General features: G+C 42.9%; 1 protein-coding gene across 1 annotated transcript; it reads left to right on the plus strand.

Annotated features, from left to right (window-relative positions):
• Window positions 1-23,760, plus strand: LOC116973375 (L-threonine 3-dehydrogenase, mitochondrial-like). The gene is made up of 9 exons (XM_033021371.1): window positions 1-114; window positions 8,491-8,683; window positions 10,543-10,585; window positions 10,934-11,004; window positions 11,094-11,243; window positions 11,487-11,659; window positions 13,199-13,289; window positions 21,578-21,847; window positions 22,389-23,760. The coding sequence occupies exons 2-9, from the start codon at window positions 8,500-8,502 to the stop codon at window positions 22,526-22,528; spliced, it is 1,122 nt and encodes a 373-aa protein (XP_032877262.1). The 5' UTR covers window positions 1-114; window positions 8,491-8,499; the 3' UTR covers window positions 22,529-23,760.
• The last annotated feature ends 364 nt before the right edge of the window (window positions 23,761-24,124 follow it).

Here is a 24,124-nt window from a genome sequence, read left to right on the forward strand (position 1 = left end):
TTGCCAACGGTAACCAATGATAGTGCGGGGCAGGTGCTGGGTGCGGCAGGATAAAAGCCTCGCGAGGGCGGCTGACGCAATCCGAATCGCAGCGCGTGCACGACGGTTGGGCAGGTAAGCGGCGGCGGCCCCGGGAACACGGCTCGAGCCGGGATCTGGGTGAAATGTGTCGGAACAAACTGCAGATGCTGGTTTAAACCGAAGATAGACACAAAACGCTGAAGTAACGCCACGGGACAGGCAGCAATCTCTAATGCTTCTCTCCAGAGATACTGAGTTACTTCAGCGTGTTGTGTCTATCCGGTGTAAACCTGCATCTGCAGTTCCTCTATACGTAAACGCAGAGGCGGAAAGTCTGACATAAAGGAGGGGAAAGCTGGAGGTGGCTAGCAGATCGGAGAGCATCTGCGGAAAGAGGAAGAGAATTACGTCTCGGGTCGATGAGCTTTCTTCATAACCTGTGCTCTCTTTTGGGCGACTTAGTGTTCTTACCCTTCCATATCTCTCGCCTCCCTCTCCCCTGACTCTCAATCTGAAGAAGGGTTTCAACCCAAAACATCACCCATTCTTGGTTCTTGGTGTCCTGGTCCTCCAAAATATTCCTTTTCTCCAGAGATGTTGCCTGTCCCGCTGAGTTATCTTCGGTGTGCGCCGACTCCCGCAAGGTTCGGGGAGAGCGGGTCCCGGGGGCTGCAAACAAACTATTTTCCCTGCTGATATTTATCGGTCACTGTGCTCTCTATTGGCCCTCTTGGTATCCGTTATTTCGTTCCGATTTGAGTGACCGGCTGTTTTGATCGTCTATTATTGGGAAATTGAACGACGTGCACAGTTAAAGTCAAGCTGGGGTAGGGAATCTTCACAGTAACTTCATGCACTTAACCTTGTGCTAAACGAGTTCCATCATAACTAAACTTAGAAAACAGAATGAAGATCACGGGAAGGTACAAATGTGTGACGCAGACATCTATATGTGCAATTTGATACTAGATAACAAAGTCGCCCTTTCCCCGCCCCATGCTATCGCCTTTTAGAATAAAACTACTGGAAATACCCAACAGGGCAGCAGCGTTTGTGAAGAGAAACGCAACTAAACCTTTCCGATCAAAACTCATCGCTTTAACTCAGTTTATCTTATCGCCGTTGGTGTCAAACCTATTGTTTCCAGCATTTTCGGTTTTACAGTTCTGCCTTTTTGCGATTTCATTTCCGTTTGTATAAGTTTGCTGAAGTTTGCTCAATTAACTGAAAGTAATAGGTATTTGGAGAAGAGGCTTCATTCCGTGGAATTGCCAAGAGTTCATACCTACCCTGCCAGGTGCATTCTTGCTGATACTTTACAAAAGATTTTCGGGTCGCAAAATATTTTGTGGTGTTTCATTTGCAGATCTTTAAGTCTGAGTACATTGTGCCGCTGTAAGTAGAAGATTAAAATGGACATTTTGACTTTATGCATTTCCAATGGCTATAATTTAGAGATACAGCATGGAAACGGGCCCTTCGGTCCACTGTCTGCGATGCCCGCACGTTGACACTACACGCATACAATGGATACTTTACATTTATACCAATCCAATTCACCTTGTACGTCTTTGGAGTGTCTCGGAGAAAACCCACGCAGGTCACGGGGAGATCGTACAAACTCCGTACAGACAGCAGCACCCGTAGTCTCTGGCGTTGTATGGCAGCAATTCTACCGCTGCGCCATCGCGCTGCCCTTCTTTGTATTGTCCCATTTACTATGGTTATGTCAGAAAAAGGTGTCATCAAATTGTTACCAACCATTTCCAATTTTATCCCACATATTTTGGCTCGGAAAAACAGTTTGGGGAAAAATCAGTCGATCACATTGCATATGGTTGTGTGGGCTGTTTTAAGTATAAAGGGCTGCAGTGTTTTTAAACTTGTACTTAACATGGTTTGATTTAGTTTAGTTTATCCATATCCAGGGTGCAGTGAAAAGCTTTTTTTTGCGTGCTATCCAGTCAAAATGGCTATACATGCCGTCCACAATGCACTGATAAGGATCATGAAGGGTACAACATATAGTGCAAGATAGAGTCCCGTTAAAGATAGCTTAAAGGTCTCCAATGAGGTAGATGGGAGGCCAGGACTGCACTCGACCTGATGAGAGGACCGTTGTGTTGTCTGATAACTGCTGGGAAGCAACTGGGAAGTTGACTATACAAAAATTTCAAGTGAGTGTCAACTTGCAGTGATGCCAAAGGTACACAAAATTGCTGGAGGAACTCAGCGGGTGCAGCAGCATCTATGGAGCGAAGGAAATAGGCGACGTTTCGGGCCGAAACCCTTCTTCAGACTGATGGGGGGTGGGGAAAGAAAGAAGGAAAAAGGGGAAGAGGAGGAGCCCGAGGGCGGGCGGATGGGAGGGTGGGAGGAGACAGCTAGAGGGTGAAGGAAGGGGAGGGGACAGCACAGGCTAGCCAAATTGGGGGAATTCAATGTTGATGCCATAGGGGCGCAAGGACCCCAGACGGAATATGAGGTGCTGTTCCTCCAATTTCCGCTGTTGCTCACTCTGGCAATGGAGGAGACCCAGGACAGAGAGGTCGGATTGGGAATGGGAGGGGGAGTTGAAGTGCTGAGCCACCGGGAGGTCATGTAGGTTAAGGCGGACCGAGCGGAGGTGTTCGGCGAAACGGTCGCCCAACCTACGCTTGGTCTCACCGATGTAAATTAGCTGACATCTAGAGCAGCGGATGCAGTAGATGAGGTTGGAGGAGATACAGGTGAATCTTTGTCGCACCTGGAACGACTGCTTGGGACCTTGAATGGAGTCGAGGGGGGAGGTGAAGGGACAGGTGTTGCATTTCTTGCGGTTGCAACGGAAAGTGCCCGGGGAGGGGGTGGTGCGGGAGGGAAGGGAAGAATTGACGAGGGAGTTGCGGAGGGAGCGGTCTTTGCGGAAGGCAGACATGGGGGGAGATGGGAAGATGTGGCGAGTGGTGGGGTCACGTTGGAGGTGGCGGAAATGGCGGAGGATTATGTGTTGTATTTGGCGGCTGGTGGGGTGAAAGGTGAGGACCAGAGGGACTCTGCCCTTGTTGCGTGTGCGGGGATGGGGAGAGAGAGCAGTGTTGCGGGGTATGGATGAGACCCTGGTGTGAGCCTCATCTATGGTGGCGGAGGGGAATCCCCGTTCCCTGAAGAACGAGGACATTTCCGATGCCCTGGTATGAAATGTCTCATCCTGGGAACAGATGCGGCGTAGGCGGAGGAATTGGGAGTAAGGGATGGAGTCTTTACAGGGGGCAGGGTGGGAAGACGTGTAGTCCAGATAGCCATGTGAGTCAGTGGGTTTATAATGTATGTCGGTCAGGAGTCTGTCCCCTGCGATGGAGATGGTGAGGTCAAGGAATGGTAGGGAAGTGTCGGAAATCGTCCAGGTGTATTGGAGTGCCGGATGGAAGTTGGTGGTGAAGTGGATGAAGTCAGTCAGTTGTGTGTGGGTGCAGGAGGTGGCACCAAAGCAGTCGTCAATGTAGCGGAGGTAGAGGTCGGGGATGGGGCCCTGGTACGCATTGAACAAGGATTGTTCAACGTACCCGACAAAGAGGCAGGCGTAGCTGGGGCCCATGCGTGTGCCCATAGCTACGCCTTGTGTTTGGAGGAAATGGGAGGAGTCAAATGTAAAGTTATTGAGGGTGAGGACCAACTCCGCTAAGCGGAGGAGAGTGTCAGTGGCTGGGTAAAGGTTGCTCCTCTGGTCGAGGAAGAACCGGAGGGCTTTGAGGCCATCCTGGTGGGGGATGGAGGTGTAGAGTGACCGGACATCCATGGTGAAGATGAGGGGGTGAGGGCCCAGAGAGTGGAATGCGTGGAGGCGGCGGAGAGTGTCTGAGGTGTCTAGAACATAGGTGGGGAGGGATTTGACCAAGGGGGATAGGATGGTGTCAAGGTATGTGGAGATGAGTTCGGTGGGGCACGAACACGCAGAGACAATGGGTCTGCCGGGAGAGCCGGGTTTGTGGATTTTAGGGAGAAGGTAAAAACGGGCCGTGCGGGGCTGGGGAACGATGAGTTTGGAGGCTTGGTCAGGTAGGGCGTGGGAATTGATGAAGTCGGTGATGGTGCTAGAAATGGTGGCCTGGTGCTCGTCAGTGGGGTCATGGTCCAAGGGTAAGTAGGAGGAGGTGTCCGAGAGTTGGCGCGTGGCCTCAGCTTTGTAGAGATCGACGCGCCAGACTACCACGGCACCTCCCTTGTCGGCTGGTTTGATGACCCAGTCTGGGTTTTTGCGGAGAGATTCGATGGCAGTGCGTTCAGAGGGGGAAAGATTGGAGTGAGACAGGGGAGTGGAGAAGTTGAGGCGGTTGACGTCGCGGCGGCAGTTCTGACTGAAGAGTTCCAGAGGCGGGACTTTCTGAGGGGGGTTCCACGAGGAGGGGGTGCGTTGGAGACGGGAAAAGGGGTCATCATTAGGGGGCGAGGACTCCTTCCCATGGAAGTGCGCTGTGAGGCGGAGACGACGGTAGAAGCTCTCCAAGTCATGGTGGGCGCGGAACTCATTGAGATGGGGACGGAGGGGGACAAAGGTGAGACCTCTGCTGAGGACAGACCGTTGGGTGGGGGAGAGGGGGAGGTCGGGGGGGATGGTGAACACCCGGCAGGGGTGGGAGTTGGGGCCAGAGGAAGGCAGGTGGGTAGACTGGGTACGGGGTTGTGGGTGTTGGAGGGGTGGTGGGTGGTCAGGGGGTGGGGGGGAGAGAGGGCTGTGAGGTGGGTGGGGAAGAGCGGGTGTGACATGGTTGGGGGGGGATGGGGGAGGGTCAGTGGAGCAGCCACTGAGGTTAGCACGGCTGGGCAGACGGGCGCTAGGACCCGGTGGAATTAAATCGAGGAGAGTGGGAGTAAGCAGCGTGAAGGCTGCAGGCCCAGTGCAGAGTCCAGGCTCCAGGTAAGGCGACGGCTGTGGGTTGCTGGAGGGGGGTGGAGTGGCGCGGGTCAACGGACCCGATGGTCGGAGTCCAGCGGCGCGGGTCACCGGACCCGATGGTCGGAGTCCAGTGGTGGTTGAGTCGGGGTCCGCGGGCGATGCGTGGGTGGTCCCGGTGGGCGGATGGTCGGCGGGTCGGCGGCGAGATGAATCGGGTGCGTAGCGGCGGCCATGTTGGGATAGCCCCGGTCCGGCGGCGTTGTAGGGTAGTTGGGGTCGGGTGGCGATGTCGGAGGAATCGGCGAGGGGGAGCGAGTCTAAGTTACCGTGGATGCAGTGATGCCATCTGTGTTATCAGTTGGCAGTGAAGTGTAGTCGATACTGTTTTATCATAAGTCATTCATTGACTTGTTCTCACTTTGAATTCCTATTTGTATGTACATGACGCACTGATTTTTATCATTCATGTTTTTTCAGACCGTTAAATGTATTTTGTCATCTTGATTAACAATGCATATATACATAATATACATTTTATAATTGTTTTTTGAAGTAAAGCAAAACGTCTTGAATAATATTAATGTCAACTAAGAGTAAAATTTGGATTTAAAAGCATAGTTCAAAGGGAAAACATTTTTAGTTAGTACTTGGTATATGGAACATACTTGGAATATAGAACATACAAGGAATATTTTGGGTGAATAGTAATAGATGTTTCTGAGCAGGAGCCAGATAAATATTTGTTGGGACAAGGTATGGGAGTATATGGTATAAAGTTTCCTTTATAGGGTGATTTCACGAAAGGTCACTGGAACGTAGATCCGCACCCACGTGACCGAAAATTTTAACTGGAGTACATGCGTCACTTCCGGTACATGTTAGTGAATGGGAAAACACGCACTTTCACACCCGTTAAAAACATCTAAACCGGCCGGTTTTTGAGCTGCAATTAACTGTACCGGTCGGGGTGACCGTGAGGAACAGCTACCTAAATTTACAGTCCAAAAAAAAGATAGAAACTAAGGTAAATTCAAGAGGGAGCTGAAGGTGTCAAAACGGCAGAAGTTGATAGCGGACATTTGTCGTGGAGATTTAAAGATCGAAAATATCGGGAATTATCGCGTTTGCTCGCTGCATTTCATCAAAAGTAAGGCATTATTGGCTTTGTTATCTTTATTCATTTGTTAGATGAAAAGTATTAAAAGTTAAAAATCCGTCAGTAAAATTGCAAAATCGCCCATGGTTCTCAGGTGGGTTTTAACATGCAAAATGAAAACGCTTCTGAAGCTCCATTTACCATTTAAATAATCGTAAACTATCAATGCGTTTTGAAATAAATTTTACTGAGATGCAAGCTGTCAGCTGTTAGTTGGACAAAAGCAGGACATTTTATTATTTGCCAAAATATATTTCTCAATGTTTCTTGTTTAAAGCCTGCACAATCACCCAAACTACTTATTTATTTATTTATTTATCATCTAATAACAGACAAGCCTGCAGCATGGAATGATGTCAACAATCCTGATTGGGCACCCACTGTGAGCAGGATAGACAATGTGCACAAGAACGCCATGCACGTGCAACAAGAAGAGAGTATTAAAGCAGATTTGGTCGCAGCTCAAGCATCTATAGCTCTGCAAGTTGATGGCGTTCTTGTGCACATTGTCTATCCTGCTCACAGTGGGTGCCCAATCAGGATTGTTGACATCATTCCATGCTGCAGGCTTGTCTGTTATTAGATGATAAATAAATAAATAAGTAGTTTGGGTGATTGTGCAGGCTTTAAACAAGAAACATTGAGAAATATATTTTGGCAAATAATAAAATATCCTGCTTTTGTCCAACTAACAGCTGACAGCTTGCATCTCAGTAAAATTTATTTCAAAACGCATTGATAGTTTACGATTATTTAAATGGTAAATGGAGCTTCAGAAGCGTTTTCATTTTGCATGTTAAAACCCACCTGAGAACCATGAGCGATTTTGCAATTTTAATGACGGATTTTTAACTTTTAATACTTTTCATCTAACAAATGAATAAAGATAACAAAGCCAATAATGCCTTACTTTTGATGAAATGCAGCGAGCAAACGCGATAATTCCCGATATTTTAGATCTTTAAATCTCCACGACAAATGTCCGCTATCTACTTCCGCCGTTTTGACACCTTCAGCTCCCTCTTGAATTTACCTTAGTTTCTATCTTTTTTTTTTACTGTAAATTTAGGTAGCTGTGCCTCACGGTCACCCCGACTGGTACAGTTAATTGCAGCTCAAAAACCGGCCGGTTTCGATGTTTTTAACGGGTGTGAAAGTGCGTGTTTTCCCATTCACTAACATGTACCGGAAGTGACGCATGTACTCCAGTTAAAATTTTCGGTCACGTGGGTGCGGATCTACGCTCCAGTGACCTTTAGTGAAATCACCCTATTGTTATTCAAACTTTTAGTTGGAATTAAATTGTGTACCTTGCCGTCATGACAGAAAATAAAATAACAGAACACACAATGAACAGTTTAACATCCACCACAGTGAGTCTACCAGGCACCTCCTCACTGTGATGGAAGGCAAAAGTCTTAAAGTCCTTATCTCTTCCTTCCTTGTTCTCCCTCTGCGTTGAGGCGATCCAGGCTTTCGATGTTGGCCTCCCCCGCCGGGTGATGGTAAGTCCCGCGGCCGAGTCCGAGCTCCGTGAACGGGCCAGTTCAAACTCCGCGGCCCGGGGCGGACGAAGCTGCCACCCTCCAGTCCAGCGGACGAAGCTGTTGTTGCGAGAGCTCCGGAGAATCGGTCACCAACCTGGGGCCTGCGAGCTCCCAATGTTGTCGTCCACTGGGCCCGCGGCCGATGCCACCGAGGCTCCGAAGTCGGGCCGCAGCGCCACCACAGCCCAAAATCGGCCAGCTTTGTGATGGTGAGTCCTGGCTCTGCTTCCGGAGCCTCGAGGTTGGTCCCAGTTGGAGGCTGCCAGCTCTGCGATTAGGCCTCAGCGCAGACAGAGAGATACGACAAAGAAAAGGTCGCATCCCCCCGAAGGACGAGACTAAAACAAGTTTCCCCCCCCATCCCTCACTAGGGCTGGGTGTTTATGCGTGCTATTTTTATGATATTTATTTTAGTTGTTTATCTTTTTAAATATTTTACCTTGTATGTATCGTTAGCTTTTAGAAATGTTTGAATGGTGCACTGACTGGCTGACATTTTACAATTTTGTTGTACATGGTTCATGTTACAATGACAATAAAGAAACTATTCTATTCTATTCTATATTCTATACACAACTAAAAATAAACTAAAATATACGTCCAACAAGACAAAAGAAAACAACAACAAAAAGGAAAAGACAGATGGACTGCAGGCGAGCCGCAGCTGCTTGGCAGCGCCGCCACTTCTGGAATAGGGATGAAGGGGAGTGGGAGAAGGTTTCTGTGGTGCAGAAACACTTGAAATAAATCCATGGGCATGAAAACGTGTTTATCTGCTCATAGACTCCAATATAATTGTGCAAATGAAGATTGTTATAGAATTTAATGAAAATATTTGGAATATAGTACCTAATTGGCCATAGCTAATCTTTCTATGATTTCTTGCTTAGGTGTGGATTATGCCACTTTTTAGGAATTTGACCAAGATTGCCAAACAGGCTCTGTTGAGCAATGGTTGTAGTTGCCATTTTCCTGCCGTGACTTTCAGGCTTATGAGCTGGAGCCCCAGACAACTAAATGCAGATGCTAGCTTTCACTCAGCATCTTTTGCTGAATCTGATCACCCCTGCGTTCTTATCACTGGTATGTATCTTCAGTCTTTTGATAATCTTATTGGATGTTTGTGTAAAATGTCTCCATGTTAATTAGGCATGATTTTGCATGATGATCAACATAACTTTGTAGGGAAATAAATTACCAAAACTTCCATCTTAAATAATGTGAATGTAAGAACATGGGACTAATTGTGCCCAAGGTTTTAATTATATTTTGTTGTTCATTTCTGTCCATTTTCACTTTCTTCTCCAGAAGAGATGTATTCATATTCCCTACATACTTTTGGTTTTACACTATCATGGATTGGTTTAGTTAGAGTAACTGATAATTTATTGTATATTTATTTTTGTTCCATTTAATGTGCTTGTAAAGCTGTAGCAAGTAAGAAATTCATTGTTCTAGTTCATATCCATTACATATGACAAGTAAAGACTTAAATATCTTAAAATGATAGCAAGCACCCTCTGAACATGTGATCAAATATTAATTGTAGCTATGAGAATATTTGATTAATGTGCCTTATCTACATGGGAATTTCTGGCATGAGGCACTGAATAAGTGAGGCCAAAGCTTCGCTAATACTTTAAGCCATTCCCAGTGACGCTTTAGGCCAATTAGATAAAATCTCCTGTCAACACACACAAAAGGTGGCTAAAGTAGTATAGACTTAATTCTAAATGTTTTTGTATATTTGTGCTGACAATAATATTTGTAACTTTGTTTGCAACACTGACTTGTAGAATACAGCTACCAATATAATATTTTAAAAAATAGTTATTTTTGAAATTATATTTAAATATCGACTATAATCATATTGAATAGCAGGACAGGCTTGAGGGAGCTTGTCTTATTTTCTTGTGTTCTTGTGCAATGCATATTTTAAATTAAATGCAACAGTTCATGAAGTGTAGCACAAATCATTATGTACAATAACAATGGTAGCTCACTTGCTTTGGATTACATTACAGTGATGATATGTTTAATATGTATTTTTGGTCTAAACAATCCAGATTTCCATTTGACTAAATTAAAACAAATTGAATAAAACTTTGCAGTTACCTCCTGAGCAAAGAGGTTGTATTGAGTGGAAAACAAAATGCTGGAGTAACTTAGCAGGTCAGGCAGCATCTCTGAAGGACATGGTTGGTGATGATTTGGGGCAGGATCCTTCTGCAGACACATATCAGATGTCTGAAGAAGGGTCCTGACCTGAAATTTCGCTTATCCATGTGTCCCAGTGATGCAGCCTGACTGCTGAGTTACTCTGTGTTCAAGAAAGAACTGCAGATGCTGGAAAATCGAAGGTACACAAAAATGCTGGAAAAACTCAGCGGGTGCAGCAGCATCTATGGAGCGAAGGAAATAGGTAACGTTTCGGGCCGAAACCCTTCTTCAGACCCTGTAGCTCTGTACCTGCTGAGTTGCTCTACCATTTTGTATTCTACGCAAGATTCCAGCATCTGCAGTTCCTTGTCTCAAAGACATTGGATTTGTTTACAAAAATCTAGTCATTGTCATTGTGTAATAATGCTCACAGCATGACTCGGTTATTATTTGCTTCTGATGTTCAAATAGTTCATGTGTATTTGACAAATGGGTGTTCTGTTGCACAACAGCCCACGGCATTCTGATATAGCGTGCTGGCTTTGTTGCATTATCTGCATGCTTGGGTGAAAAGATGTTTTAATATCTTTCATATTATGCGTACTGGTTTATAAGTCATTTGCATGTACTCATTGGTATCACCTGATGTTGTCTTGCTCGGAGGTATTTTACTATTTAAACTGCAATTAATCTTGACCAAGCTGGATTTGTGGTAGTAGTCTTCCACCACACGAAACAGTGCAACATTTCAGAATGATGCTCATAATATGTCTGTTTTTCAGGTGGATTAGGCCAGCTTGGCATAGGGCTTGCTAAATTGTTAAGGTATGTAACTGTCATTGCATTTGAATGTGTCAAAACCACAGTGGGTTCACTTCATTATGTTTCAAGCTACAAATTTACAAATAAAGTGACTAAAGTTTTGAAAGGGCCATACAGAAGTTTCTTGTATAAACAAAGTGTTTTCATGATGTGTACAGTACAACTGCTTGTTTCACAAAGTACAGCTTGAGCTTGTAAACATTTTGTTTTAAATTCAAACAAGTATGATCTTGCAGATGATAAATTGTTTTCAGTCCAGATTATTTTAGTGTCGGTAGAGGGAAGTATAAACTTCAATTTAATAAATTAAATATGTTTTTGCTGCATTTATCAGAATGTTTTTTCCTACAGGAAACATTTTGGTAAGAACAATGTAATACTCTCTGACATCAGAAAACCCACAGATGATGTGTTTCACAGTGGTAAGCACTAAATAATTGATACATTGCTTGCCTTTCAGCATAGAAAAGATAATGTAGACTCTTACAAATTTTCTGTCTTCCCCATTCAGGGCCATTTATATATTCTGATATTTTGGACTTCAAAAATCTGCGTGAAATAGTTGTCAATAATCGTATTACATGGCTGATTCACTACAGTGCCTTGCTGAGTGCTGTAGGAGAAGCAAATGTACCTTTGGCACGCAGTGTCAATATAACAGGTGAGAAGTACCTGACAATTGTAGTTTCTGCAAAGCATCTGCATCTAAAATTGAATTAATTGAATTTAAGTATTAGCATTAAACAAGTGTTTTAATTCAACTGAAAAGTGTCACTAAGATCAAAAGTAACTTGTGTTTGTACACATGTTTATCTTTGCAATTCTGGGCTTCACTTTGGCATAACAAAAACACTTGTATCAATGGTGCTTTTCAGACTTTAAATACTAATACCTTTGTTTGCAGGTCTGCACAATGTCTTGGATATTGCAGCTGAACATAACCTTCGCTTGTTTGTTCCGAGCACAATTGGTGCATTTGGACCAACTTCTCCCAGAAATCCAACTCCTGATCTCTGTGTACAACGACCTAGGACTATCTATGGGGTCTCTAAGGTTCATGCAGAGTTAATGGGTGAGGTATGTGGAATTGCAAAAAAAATTCTATTAATAGAATGCAAATTTGTTTAGTCAAAAAAATAAAAAAATAATAATTTCTGGATACTTTTTAAGCTTTCTGCTAATTAGGACTAACAAAGTCTAAATTGACTATCTTTTAATGTATCTACCATTATTATCTGAAGAAGGGTCTCGACCCGAAATGTTACCCATTCTTTCTCTTCGGAGATGCTGCCTGTCCTGTTGAGTTACTCCAGTATTTAGTGTCTACCTTCGATTTAAACCAGCATCTGCAATTCTTTCCTACCATTATTATCCTCTCTTTTCTTTGAATGCATTCAGTTGCATGAGCCTTCTGCCAGGATATTGTTCACAGCTATATACACACACCGTTTACTGTTATGTTATAATATATTAAATGTTATTCTATTTGATTCAAAAAGGTTTATTTTTGAAGCAGAGAGAGTATCCAATTGTGTTACTTAATATCAAGAAGGATGTAGATAGAAGATGGAAATAAATGGTTTCTAGTGGTGGAAAGATCAAGAACAAGTGGATAAACAATGAAGGAGATCGGCAAAAGTAACTTTTTTATTCAGCGCAGTTTGCATCTGGAGGAGTTAGAGTAGTAGAGACAAATTAATTTGTTATTTTCAAAAAGGCTAACTATGCAAGAAACTGGATAAATATGCAGGGCTTGGGGAAAGGGTAGATCAATATACCTGACTAGATTGTTCTTGTTTGGAGTTGACATGGAAATAATGGGGAGGGTGGCCTCCCTCCGTGCTCTGGCATTGTTGATCTATGGTTGTTAGTCAAACTGTAGTCATCTGACGTGGATTTTTTTTTTTTCTATTTTACGTATTGTTGCTTATCTGAAATTTATAAGTGATTTATGGAAGTGCAGAATAGTTACTTGAAAATCAGTATGTTTTGGAATTCCTTGCCGCAGTTTTGTGATCTATGCTAATCCACAATTTGCAAGTAATTCACAATACCAATTGTAGGGAAGGAAAGTGGAGGGTTTACAAGAATCTGTATTACAGGTAGACAAGTTGATTTGTTTTGATTTTAAAAAAAAAAGACTATACAAAGGGAATTGTATGCTATATCGAACATGTGATCTAATGTTTAAAAAGAAAAGGGCTTATTTAGTATGATAGTTGAATAGAAATTCTGAAAGTTTGTTTGTTTTTGCACAGGAGAAGGGACTTGATAGGTTTGTACAAAATCCAATTGAAATCCATACAATCTTGAGGTAACAGCCCAATGGTATTTTTCCATTCCATACTCCATGTTCAATCCCTTGATTCTTTCATTTATCCTTTTCATCCAATATATTTACCTTTCTTACATTTACTGATGGCTAAAATCACCTACATATTGCCTGAAAATACAGCCTTTTTACTATGTTTTAAGAAGCTTTGGTCAAATGGACCAAAATTCTGGGCACTTAACTAATTATGCTTCTTTAAATGAAATAGTTCTGATATTTGTTTAACCATTTTCCTTTGTACTTGAGTATAGACTGATTTTATGTGTTATATATTTGCTCATTAGTACTACCACCACAAGTATGGCATGGACTTCAGATGTCTGAGGTACCCAGGCATAATTTCGGCAGACACCCAGCCCGGTGGGGGTACAACAGGTTTGTTAATTTTGTTATTTACAGAGTACTAAATTCTAAAGTGTCAAGGCCGAAGCCATGCACCAGAAGTTAAAATTGGCTTATGTGAGGTGAAATTTAAAAACAAAATGCTGGATGAGGGAATTGAATGCAACATCGCCAAGTTTGCGGATGACACAAAGCTGGGGGGCAGTGTTAGCTGTGAGGAGGATGCTAGGAGGCTGCAAGGTGACTTGGATAGGCTGGGTGTGGGCAAATGCATGGCAGATGCAATATAATGTGGATAAATGTGAGGTTATCCACTTTGGTGGCAAAAACAGGAAAGTAGACTATTATCTGAATGGTGGCGGATTAGGAAAAGGGGAGATGCAATGAGACCTGGGTGTCATGGTACACCAGTCATTGAAAGCAGGCATGCAGGTGCAGCAGGCAGTGAAGAAAGCGAATGGTATGTTAGCATTCATAGCAAAAGGATTTGAGTATAGGAGCAGGGAGTTTCTACTGCAGTTGTACAGGGTCTTGGTGAGACCACACCTGGAGTATTGCGTACAGTTTTGGTCTCCTAATCTGAGGAAGGACATTCTTGCCATAGAGGGAGTACAGAGAAGGTTCACCAGACTGATTCCTGGGATGTCAGGACTTTCATATGAAGAAAGACTGGATAGACTCGGCTTGTACTCGCTAGAAGATTGAGGGGGGATCTTATAGAAACTTACAAAATTCTTAAGGGGTTGGACAGGCTAGATGCAGGAAGATTGTTCCCGATGTTGGGGAAGTCCAGAACAAGTGGTCACAGTTTAAGGATAAAGGGGAAATCTTTTAGGACTGAGATGAGAAAAACATTTTTTACACAGAGAATGGTGAATCTCTGGAATTCTCTGCCACAGAATGTAGTTGAGGCCAGTTCATTGGCTATATTTAAGAGGGAGTTAGATGTGGCCCTTGTGGCTAAAGGGATCAGGGGGTATGGAGAGAAGGCAGGTACAGGATACTGAGTTGGATGATCGGCCATGATCATATTGAATGGCGGTGCAGGCTCGAAGGGCCGAATGGCCCACTCCTGCACCTATTTTCTATGTTTCTGTGATATACTTTCACTGTTTCTCTCTTCACAACTACTACTGACTTGCTAAGTATTTCCAGTATTTTCTGTTTTTTTATAAATTTGTATAATCTACTGTGTTTTAGACAAAAAGCTGGAGTAACTCCACAGGACAGATGGCATCACTAGAGAAAAGGAATAGGTGACGTTTTGGGTTGAGACCCTGCTTCAGACTAAGAGTCAGAGGAAAAGGGAAACGAGAGATATAGACGGTGATATAGAGAGATATAGAACAAATTAATGAAAGATATGCAAAAAAAGTAATGATGATAAAGGAAATGGGCATTGTTCGCTGTGGGCAAGGTGAAAATGAGTTACAGACAATAAGACTCAAGACGACTGAACCATACAATGACAGGTGGGGAAGGGACGGAGAGAGAAGGGATGAAAGGGTTACTTGAAGTTCGAGAAACCAATATACATACTGCTGGGTTGTAAGCTGCCCAAGTGAAATATGATGTGCTGTTCCTCCAATTTGCGTTTGACCTTACTCTGACAATGGAGAAGTGGAGAAGGCCAAGGACAGAAAGGTCAGTGTGGGAATAGGAAGGGGAATTAGTGTTTGGCAACCGGGAGATCAGGTAAACCCAGGTGGACTGAGTGAAAGTGTTCATCAAAACAATCGTCCAGTCATCTACAGTGTTTTGTTGCTTGATTAAGGGAAATTGGGCAACATCATTACAGTAAGACCTGACTCAAGAGCTTGAGTTCACTTGTATTTCAGAACATCAGGAAGTTTAGCTAAATCAGTTAGTGGAAGTTTGGAACTGAGTGATCCTGGAATAGCCAAATTGAGACTTGATATGCAGGTTATGGTCAGTCAGTGCCATTTGATAGCATAGAAACATAGAAAATAGGTGCAGGAGTAGGCCATTCGGCCCTTCGAGCCTGCACCGCCATTCAATATGATCATGGCTGATCATCCAACTCAGTATCCTGTACCTGCCTTCTCTCCATACCCCCTGATCCCTTTAGTCACAAGGGCCACATCTAACTCCCTCTTAAATATAGCCAATGAACTGGCCTCAACTACCTTCTGCGGCAGAGAATTCCAGAGATTCACCACTCTCTGTGTGAAAAAAGTTTTCATCATCTCGGTCCTAAAAGATTTCCCCCTTATCCTTAAACTGTGACCCCTTGTTCTGGACTTCCCCAACATCGGGAACAATCTTCCTGCAACTAGCCTGTCCAACCCCTTAAGAATTTTGTAAGTTTCTATAAGATCCCCCCTCAATCTTCTAAATTCTAGCGAGTACAAACCGAGTCTATCCAGTCTTTCTTCATATGAAAGTCGTGACATCCCAGGAATCAGCCTGTTGAACCTTCTCTGTACTCCCTCTATGGCAAGAATGTCTTTCCTCAGATTAGGAGACCAAAACTGTACGCAATACTCCAGGTGTGGTCTCACTGTTAATACTGTTGATAACCAGTGTGGTCTCACTGATAGCACTGTTAATAACCCTTTCTATTGCTTCTGCTTTGAAAATCGAACAGCAGTTATTAATCCGATTGGATTAGTACTAATTTTTGTAGACCGGGTATATCCTAGCAAATTTCCATGTTTGGATGCCAGCTGCTTTCGTAGTGTAAGTTATAGCACCACAGCCACCATGTTGCTGTTTCTGTATCCAATGTTCTCATTTGTTTAGAAGAACAAATTTAATTTGCTTATTAGAAGTGAGGACCTTGGGACGAAGCTGAGCTGGATTGCCATTTGACACTAGGCAAATTGGTACAAATGTTTCGGTCTTGTCTTCGGTAGCCACTTGGTGGGTTGTATATTTGAGGATGGACATATTGATGCTCCTTCATGGTCGAAAGTGGTCTGCGCGTAGTCGAGGCTTTAGCTAGGTCGTGGCGTACTTTTCAAGATGTTAAATATTGACCGCGACTAAAAATAGGTCGCCGTGGGAAAAATCAATATTTTTTTTAGTCGAGGTCGGTCTTAGTAGGTCGTGATGCTAGTCTAAGGTAATAGCTACGGGGTGAAAAACAGGTCAGTTGGAAAAAAAATGGTAATTTAAACAGCAGCATGTCACCTCTGTCACTCCAGGGCATGTTCATTCATAGCTGGAGAGGAGACTTGTGTTTTAGAGATGGCACCAAAAAGGCAGCAGCGCAGGGGAAGGGCACAACCCTAAAAAAAAAGCCTGCGATGCAGGTGTTACGCACCCAGGAGGAGGAGTGGCAGGAGGTGATGCCACAGGAGATGATAGTGCTGGAGGAGGTAGCCCTGCATGAGAGACCCCTGGAGGAGCAGTCCAAGGTGGTAGTATATGCCCCCGCCACCACCCCAACCTTCACTGCCTTATTTGAAAGCAGCAAAGCAGCCCTTTCTCCTGTGTCTGACACAGCATCAGAGGCAGATACCCCATTGGTGGTGAGGGAGGGCTGGAGGAAGGTTATGCCCTACACCTTCACCAGGCAGCAGGAGGGGGACCTTGAGGAATGGTTCCAGTATCCCCACATGTGTGCTTAAAGTTCCGTCTTTTGCTCTTCCCCTTCTGCTTTTCTTAAAAGGCTGCTGAAGCAAAAGGGCTACTGCAAACAGCAGTCTTTGTATTTTTACTAACATCCTCCAAACTAGTTCCTTCCTTGCTTGCACGGTTCAGAATGATTTGTCAGAGACCATCCTCGAGTAAAACATACATGGTCGAAGCCAGTCTTCTTCATAGTCGAGGGAGGTCTTCAACATGGTTGTAGGAGGTCGTACACATAGTTGTGGGAGGTCGTAGGTCACCGCGACCTTTTTTTTTTTTTTTTTTTTTTTTTTTTTTAAGTCGCTTAAGGTCGCCAGAGATTGCGCTGGAGGTCTCCTAAGTGGGACAGGTCCATTACAAAACATCCTGTTTGTAAAAACGTTATCTGTTGTGCCTCATGATTCTTCGTGAAGTTTGGACGTGTCCTGGGATTCCTCAAAAGATTTTACAACATGTGAAATTATATTGAGTATTAAATCATTTTAATAAAACCACTTGCTTTCAGCTTCATTTTTACTTTTTAATTCTATTTTACACCAATTATAGAACCCAATTGTACTATTGGATATTGTTTTGTGGCAGTATCCAGGACTCTTCCGAGTTACATTTCTGAGGAAAAATGTAATAAGTTTGGTGCATTAAGTGCTTGCTGTACAAAAATAAATTTGTCCCGGGATGGCGGGACTGTCATATGCTGAGAGAATGGAGCAGCTGGGCTTGTACACTGGATTTTAGAAGGACGAGAGGGTATATCATTGAAGATTGTTAAGGGTTTGGACACGCTAGAGGCAGGAAACATGTTCCCGATATTGGGGGAGTCCAGAACCAGGGGCCACAGTTTAAGAATAAGGAGTAAGCCATTTAGATCGGAGACGAGGAAACACTATTTCTCACAGAGAGTGGTGAGTCTGTGGAATTCTCCGTGGAGTGTGGTGGAGGCAGGTTCTCTGGATTCTTTCAAGAGAGAGCTCGATAGGGCTCGTAAAAATAGCAGTCAGGGGATATGGGGAGAAGGCAGGAACGGGGTACTGATTGGGGATGATCAGCCATGATCACATTGAATGGCGGTGCTGGCTCGAAGGGCTGAATGGCCTACTCCTGCACCTATTATCTATTGAATGTAGCAAAGATGAATAATGTGATCACATTATTAAAAAAAAAAAAAAAGCTATTTGCCTTCATTTTCCAGGGCTTCAAATATAAAGGAAGGTAGTTGTAATACCACTTTATAAAACATTGAAGGAGTGAGTTTTAGAGGGTATCCGAGGAAATTTATTTTTAAAGCAGAGGGTGGTCGGAATTCAGGTCACTCTGCCTGAGGGGAATTGGATGTAAAGGCAGGTACTCCCACAATTCTTTAGTATCTAAAGAGGCATTTGATGGATTCAAATGGGATAGTCAAGGATGGAGTTAAAGGGAAAGAGAGTAAAGGGATGGTTAATTACCCCAGAATTAACGGGAAAGGAAGCTCACAAAGGGATAGGAGAGTATGGCCAAGTGTAATAGGGATCGATGTAAAAAGTGAGATGTGTAAGGAATTAAAAGTATTGTATATGAATGCGCGAAGTATAAGAAGTAAAGTAGATGAGCTTGAGGCTCAGTTAGAGGTTGGTAAATATGACATTGTGGGGATTACTGAGACGTGGCTGCAGGAGGATCGGGCCTGGGAACTTAATATTCAGGGTTGTACATCCTATAAAAGGCGGGTGGGCAGAGGAGTGGGGGTGGCTCTGCTGGTGAGGGATGGAATTCGGTCCCTGGCTAGGGAAGACATAGGGATTGACGAGGTGGAGCCACTGTGGATTGAGTTGAGGAATTGTAAGGGCAAGAAGACACTAATTGGTGTTGTTTACAGACCCCAAATAGTAGCCCGGATGTAGGGTGTAGGTTGCAGCAGGAGTTAAAACTGGCATTTAACAAAGGTAATGCCGCTTAGGTGATGGGGGATTTCAATATGCAGGTGGACTGGGAAGATCAGGTTGGTTCAGGACCCCAAGAGGGAGAGTTTGTGGAGTGCCTCCGAGATGGATTCTTGGAGCAGCTTGTAATGGAGCCGACCAGGGAAATGGCAATTCTGGATTTAGTGTTGTCCAATGAACCAGATATAATAAGAGAACTCGAGGTAAAGGAACCGCTTGGAGGTAGTGATCATAATATGATTAGTTTTAATCTGCAATTTGAGAAGGAGAATGTTAAATCGGAAGTGGCAGTGATGCAGTTGAACAAAGGGGACTATGAAGGCATGAGAGGGGAGCTGGCCAAAGTAGACTGGAAAGGGATCCTAGCAGGAATGACGGTGGAACAGCAATGGCAGGAATTTCTGGGCATAATCCGGGAGACGCAGGATCATTTCATTCCAAAAAGGAAGAAAGATTCTAAGGGGAGTAGGAGGCAACCGTGGCTGACAAGAGAAGTTAGGGATAGAATAAAACTAAAAGAAAAGATGTATAACAGCAAAGAGTAGCCGTAAGCCAGAGGATTGGGAAACTTTCATAGGACAACAGTAGGCAACAAAACGGGCAATACGGGCTGAAAAGATGAAGTACGAGGGGAAGCTGGCCAGGAATATAAAGAAGGACAGTAAAAGCTTCTTTAGATATGTTAAGGGAAAAAGAGTAGCAAAGTCAAATGTGGGTCCCTTGAAGGCAGACACAGGTGAAATTATTATGGGCAACAAGGAAATGGCAGAAGAATTGAATAGGTACTTTGGATCTGTCTTCACTAAGGAAGACACAAACAATCTCCCAGATGTACTGGAGGACAGAGGATCTTAGGGGGTAAAGGAACTGAAATAAATTTTAATTAGGTGAGAAATAGTATTGGGTAGGCTAATGGGACTGAAGGATAATAAATCCCCTGGGTCTGTGTTCTGCATCCCAGGGTCCTCAGGGAGGTGGCTCTAGAAATAGTGGACGCATTGGTGTTCATTTCCAATGTTCAATAGATTCAGGATCAGTTCTGGAGATTGGAGGATAGCTAATGTTATCCCACTTTTCAAGAAAGGAGCGAGAGAGAAAACGGGGAATTACAGACCAGTTAGCCTGACTTCGGTGGTGGGAAAGATGCTGGAGTCAATTATTAAAGAGGGAATAATGGGGGATTTGGATAGCAGTAAAATGATTAGTCGAAGTCAACATGGATTTATGAAAGGGAAATCACGCTTGACTAATCTGGAATTTTTTGAGGATGTGACTAGTAAAATGGATGAAGGGAAGCCAGTGGATGTAGTGTATCTAGACTTTCAGAAAGCCTTTGATAAGGTCCCGCACGGGAGACTGGTGACTAAAATTAGAGCACGTGGTATTGGGGGTAGTGTGTTGACATGGATAGAAAATTGGTTGGCAGACCGGAAGAAAAGAGTAGGAGTGAACGGGTCCTTTTCAGAAAGGCAGGCAGTGACGAGTGGAGTCCCGCAAGGCTCGGTGTTGGGGCCACAACTGTTTACGAGATATATTAATAATTTGGAAGAGGGAATTGGGAGCAACACTAGCAAGTTTGCGGATGACACAAAGCTGGGTGGCAGTGTGAACTGTGAAGAGGATGTTAGGAGGTTGCAGGGTGACCTGGACAGGTTGAGTGAGTGGGCAGATGCAGTATAATATAGATAAATGTGAGATCCACTTTGGCGGCAAAAACAAGGGGGCAGATTATTATCTCAATGGGGTTAGGTTAGGTAAGGGGGAGGTACAGCGAGACCTGGGTGTCCTTGTACACCGGTCACTGAAAGTTGGCGTGCAGGTACAGCAGGCAGTGAAGAAAGCTAATGGAATGTTGGCCTTCATAACAAGAGGATTTCAGTATAGGAGTAAAGATGTTCTTCTGCAGTTGTATAGGGCTCTGGTGAGACCACATCTGGAGTATTGTGTACAGTTTTGGTCTACTAATTTGAGGAAGGACATCCTTGTGATTGAGGCAGTGCAGCGTAGGTTCACAAGATTGATCCCTGGGATGGCGGGACTGTCATATGAGGAAAGATTGAAAAGACTAGGCTTGTATTCACTGGAGTTTAGAAGGATGAGGGGGAATCTTATAGAAACATATACAATTATAAAAGGACTGGACAAGCTAGATGCAGGAAAAATGTTCCCAATTTTGGGCGAGTCCAGAACCAGGGGCCACAGTCTTAGAATAAAGGGGAGGTCATTTAAGACTGAGGTGAGAAAAAACTTTTTCACCCAGAGAGTTGTGAATTTATGAAATTCCCTGCCACAGAGGGCAGTGGAGGCCAAGTCACTGGATGGATTTAAGAGAGAGTTAGATAGAGCTCTAGGGGCTAGTGGAGGCGAGGGTTATGGGGAGAAGGCAGGCACGGGTTATTGATAGGGGACGATCAGCCGTGATCACAATGAATGGCGGTGCTGGATCGAATGGCCGCCTCCTGCACCTATTTTCTATGTTTCTGTGTAATCACCAAGGCGTTAGAAAGCTACTGGAAACTGGGATTTGTATAGATGGATACTTGATGTCAGTTGGGACATGGTGCACCAAAAGCCCTGTACCTGAGCTGTACAACTCTAGTTCAACCTTAGAGCTATTTTGAAATGTTGGGGATTTATCTTCATCAAAAGGTTGTTGAAATTTTTAGACTGATCATTTGTAATCAGCAGCAGTTTGCGAAGATCAAATGCGATAATAATAGGATATAAGTGTAAATGTTTTGCAGATTAACTGAGGTATGAAAGCTTGCTGGCTTTGTTCAATTATTAGATGTTTGTTTTGTGTTTCAGACTATGCAGTTCAAATTTTCCACGATGCTGTAAAAACAGGGAAATTTGAATGTTATTTGAGGCCTGACACAAAGCTCCCCATGATGTACATTGATGACTGTCTGCGTGCAACGCTGGAAATCTTGGAAGCACCAACAGAGCAGCTTAAACTGAGAACCTATAATATAAGTGCTATGAGTTTTACTCCTGAAGAGCTGGTGACTGAAGTCCAAAAGCACCTGTCTGACCTTAAGGTCACTTACAAAGTTGATAAAATACGTCAGGATATTGGTAAGTCTATCGGCAGGACCATTATAGCATAGGTAAGACACAATGCTGGAGTAACTCAGTGGGACAGGCAGCATCTCTGGAGAGAAGGAATGGGTGACATTTCGGGTCAAGACCCTTCTTCAGACTGATTATAGCATAGACTGGTGTTGCAAAATAACCTTACATTTTGGTATTCAACTATGCTTTTACCCATGATGGAAATTGCACTTGATTTACTCCATAGTAAATGCTTTCAGCATCATTTTTTATTTTAAATCTGAGTCAATATTTACTATTACCATTTGTTGTGGTTCAGTGACTTGCACCAAATTGGTTGTCTTTTTATGTTTGCACCAACTCCGTTCTGTTTAGTTTACTACTAGTTATAAGTAGTGTGCGATAAGTTGAGGCAAATTTCTTGTCCTTTGGGGATTCAGTGCCTTTAATGGTTGCTAAAAATATTTTATTAATTTGCATTTGCCTAAGCAAGAGACGAATTACCTATTTTTATTGGTTAATAGCATGAAGAGTTAGAAATATTAACATTTGTTTCTCCTCTTAGCTGATAGCTGGCCAATGGAATTTGATGACCATAATGCTCGGCAAGATTGGGGATGGAAGCATGAATATGATCTTCCTGAGCTGGTGTTCACAATGTTAAATTTCTGCACAACTGCCAGACAGCTGATGCAAGCAAATTAGTAAAGGAGAGAAAATTTTGAAGGACCAGAATCTTCAAGGGGATCCAATATACATACAACTTACTGCAATAGTTAATTTGTAAAACCTTTTGTGTAAATAGTCCTTTACCTGTACTTGAACTGACCTGACAACTAGATTTGATATGTATTTTGTGGAAAGAAGATTCAAGTAATAATTAGTGTTAGTAAACTGGATTAAGACTTCTTTAAAATTCATTAATGCTGTTGATTCTACTGCGGAAATGCTGTTACCAAAACTCTTGTCAACATTTAGGACAAAATCTTTTATTTCAGGCTTTGTATCTAAGCTTTCAGATTTATGTTTTACTCGGAGTAAAGAATGTTTTGAGGGATGTGGTGCTAAGGTAAGTGAAGTGTTGCTCAAAAAGTATAATTGGGATGTTTAGTTTTACTGTCACAAAGCAGAATCTATGTACTTCATGAATTGATCTTGAGCCATCAATCTTTTCAAGCATGTAGGAAAGAACTGCAGATGCTAATTTAAATCAAAGAGAGATACAAAACGTTGGAGTAACTCAGTGGGAGAGGCAGCATCTCTGGAGAGATGGAGTGGGTAATGTTTCGGGTCGAGACCCTTCTTCCCGAAACATCACCCATTCCTTCTCTCCAGAGATGCTGTCTGTCCCGCAGAGTTACTTCAGCATTTGAATCTTTTAAAGCACTTATGTTTATGTTGGGTGCAGTTTATTTATTCAGCTGAAGATATTATAAATTGCAGTTTCCAAAAAAAGTTAAGATTTTTAATATCCAAAACAAATATTGATATGCAGATTAGTATTCGATTAAAATGTAACATTTTGTAGAATACTTAGTCTTGACTTGCATAATTATAGTATTATGCACTTCTGTGATGAATGATCATCAATGTAGAAATATAATGGAAACTGCACACATTTCTAATATATTTTGTGTTACAGTTGTGATTTTTTAAATTCTACCATTGCATTTCATATCCTACTATCTGCAGTGGCTTTTGAGATGTCTAGGCATGAATGTGCTTGTGTTTTGCTTCATTCCAAAGTAGTTATGGATAAACAATAGTAAAAATGAACATCTAATACTCTTCTGTGAATTCCATTTCCTAACTTTGAAGGTCATGCACAAGTTACAGATTCTTCGATTGACAGCTTCATTGTAAAGTAAAATCCATGCTTCATTTATTACAAAATGGTATTTACATTAAATTTCCAATATGGCATTTGAGTTTAAGAATTTATTTGTTTTTCTATTTTGTGAACAATTCTATTTCTGCTTTATATACATCCAGAAAATAAAATTGATTTATATCCACATGTCAAATTTGTCCACAAAAAGCTGGCTACTTTAATGGGAACGAATGGGTTAGAGAACAGTAAGAGAAAACAATTAGGGTAATGTGATTGATTATAAAGGATCGAAGTAAGGGCAATTCATTTCATGCTATAAGAAAGTGGAGTTAAGGAAAAACCGTTGAATACTTAGCTCTTATTGAGGAGGAGGAGGAGGAGGAGGAAGGTATAGAAGAACTTTGGATAACCAAAGGAAGAACTGGTCTGTGGACAGATGAGAATAGTTGCACTATAATAACACTATTTTC

The sequence above is a fragment of the Amblyraja radiata genome, chromosome 5, assembly GCF_010909765.2.
Source record: "Amblyraja radiata isolate CabotCenter1 chromosome 5, sAmbRad1.1.pri, whole genome shotgun sequence".
Taxonomy (NCBI): Eukaryota; Metazoa; Chordata; class Chondrichthyes; order Rajiformes; family Rajidae; genus Amblyraja; species Amblyraja radiata.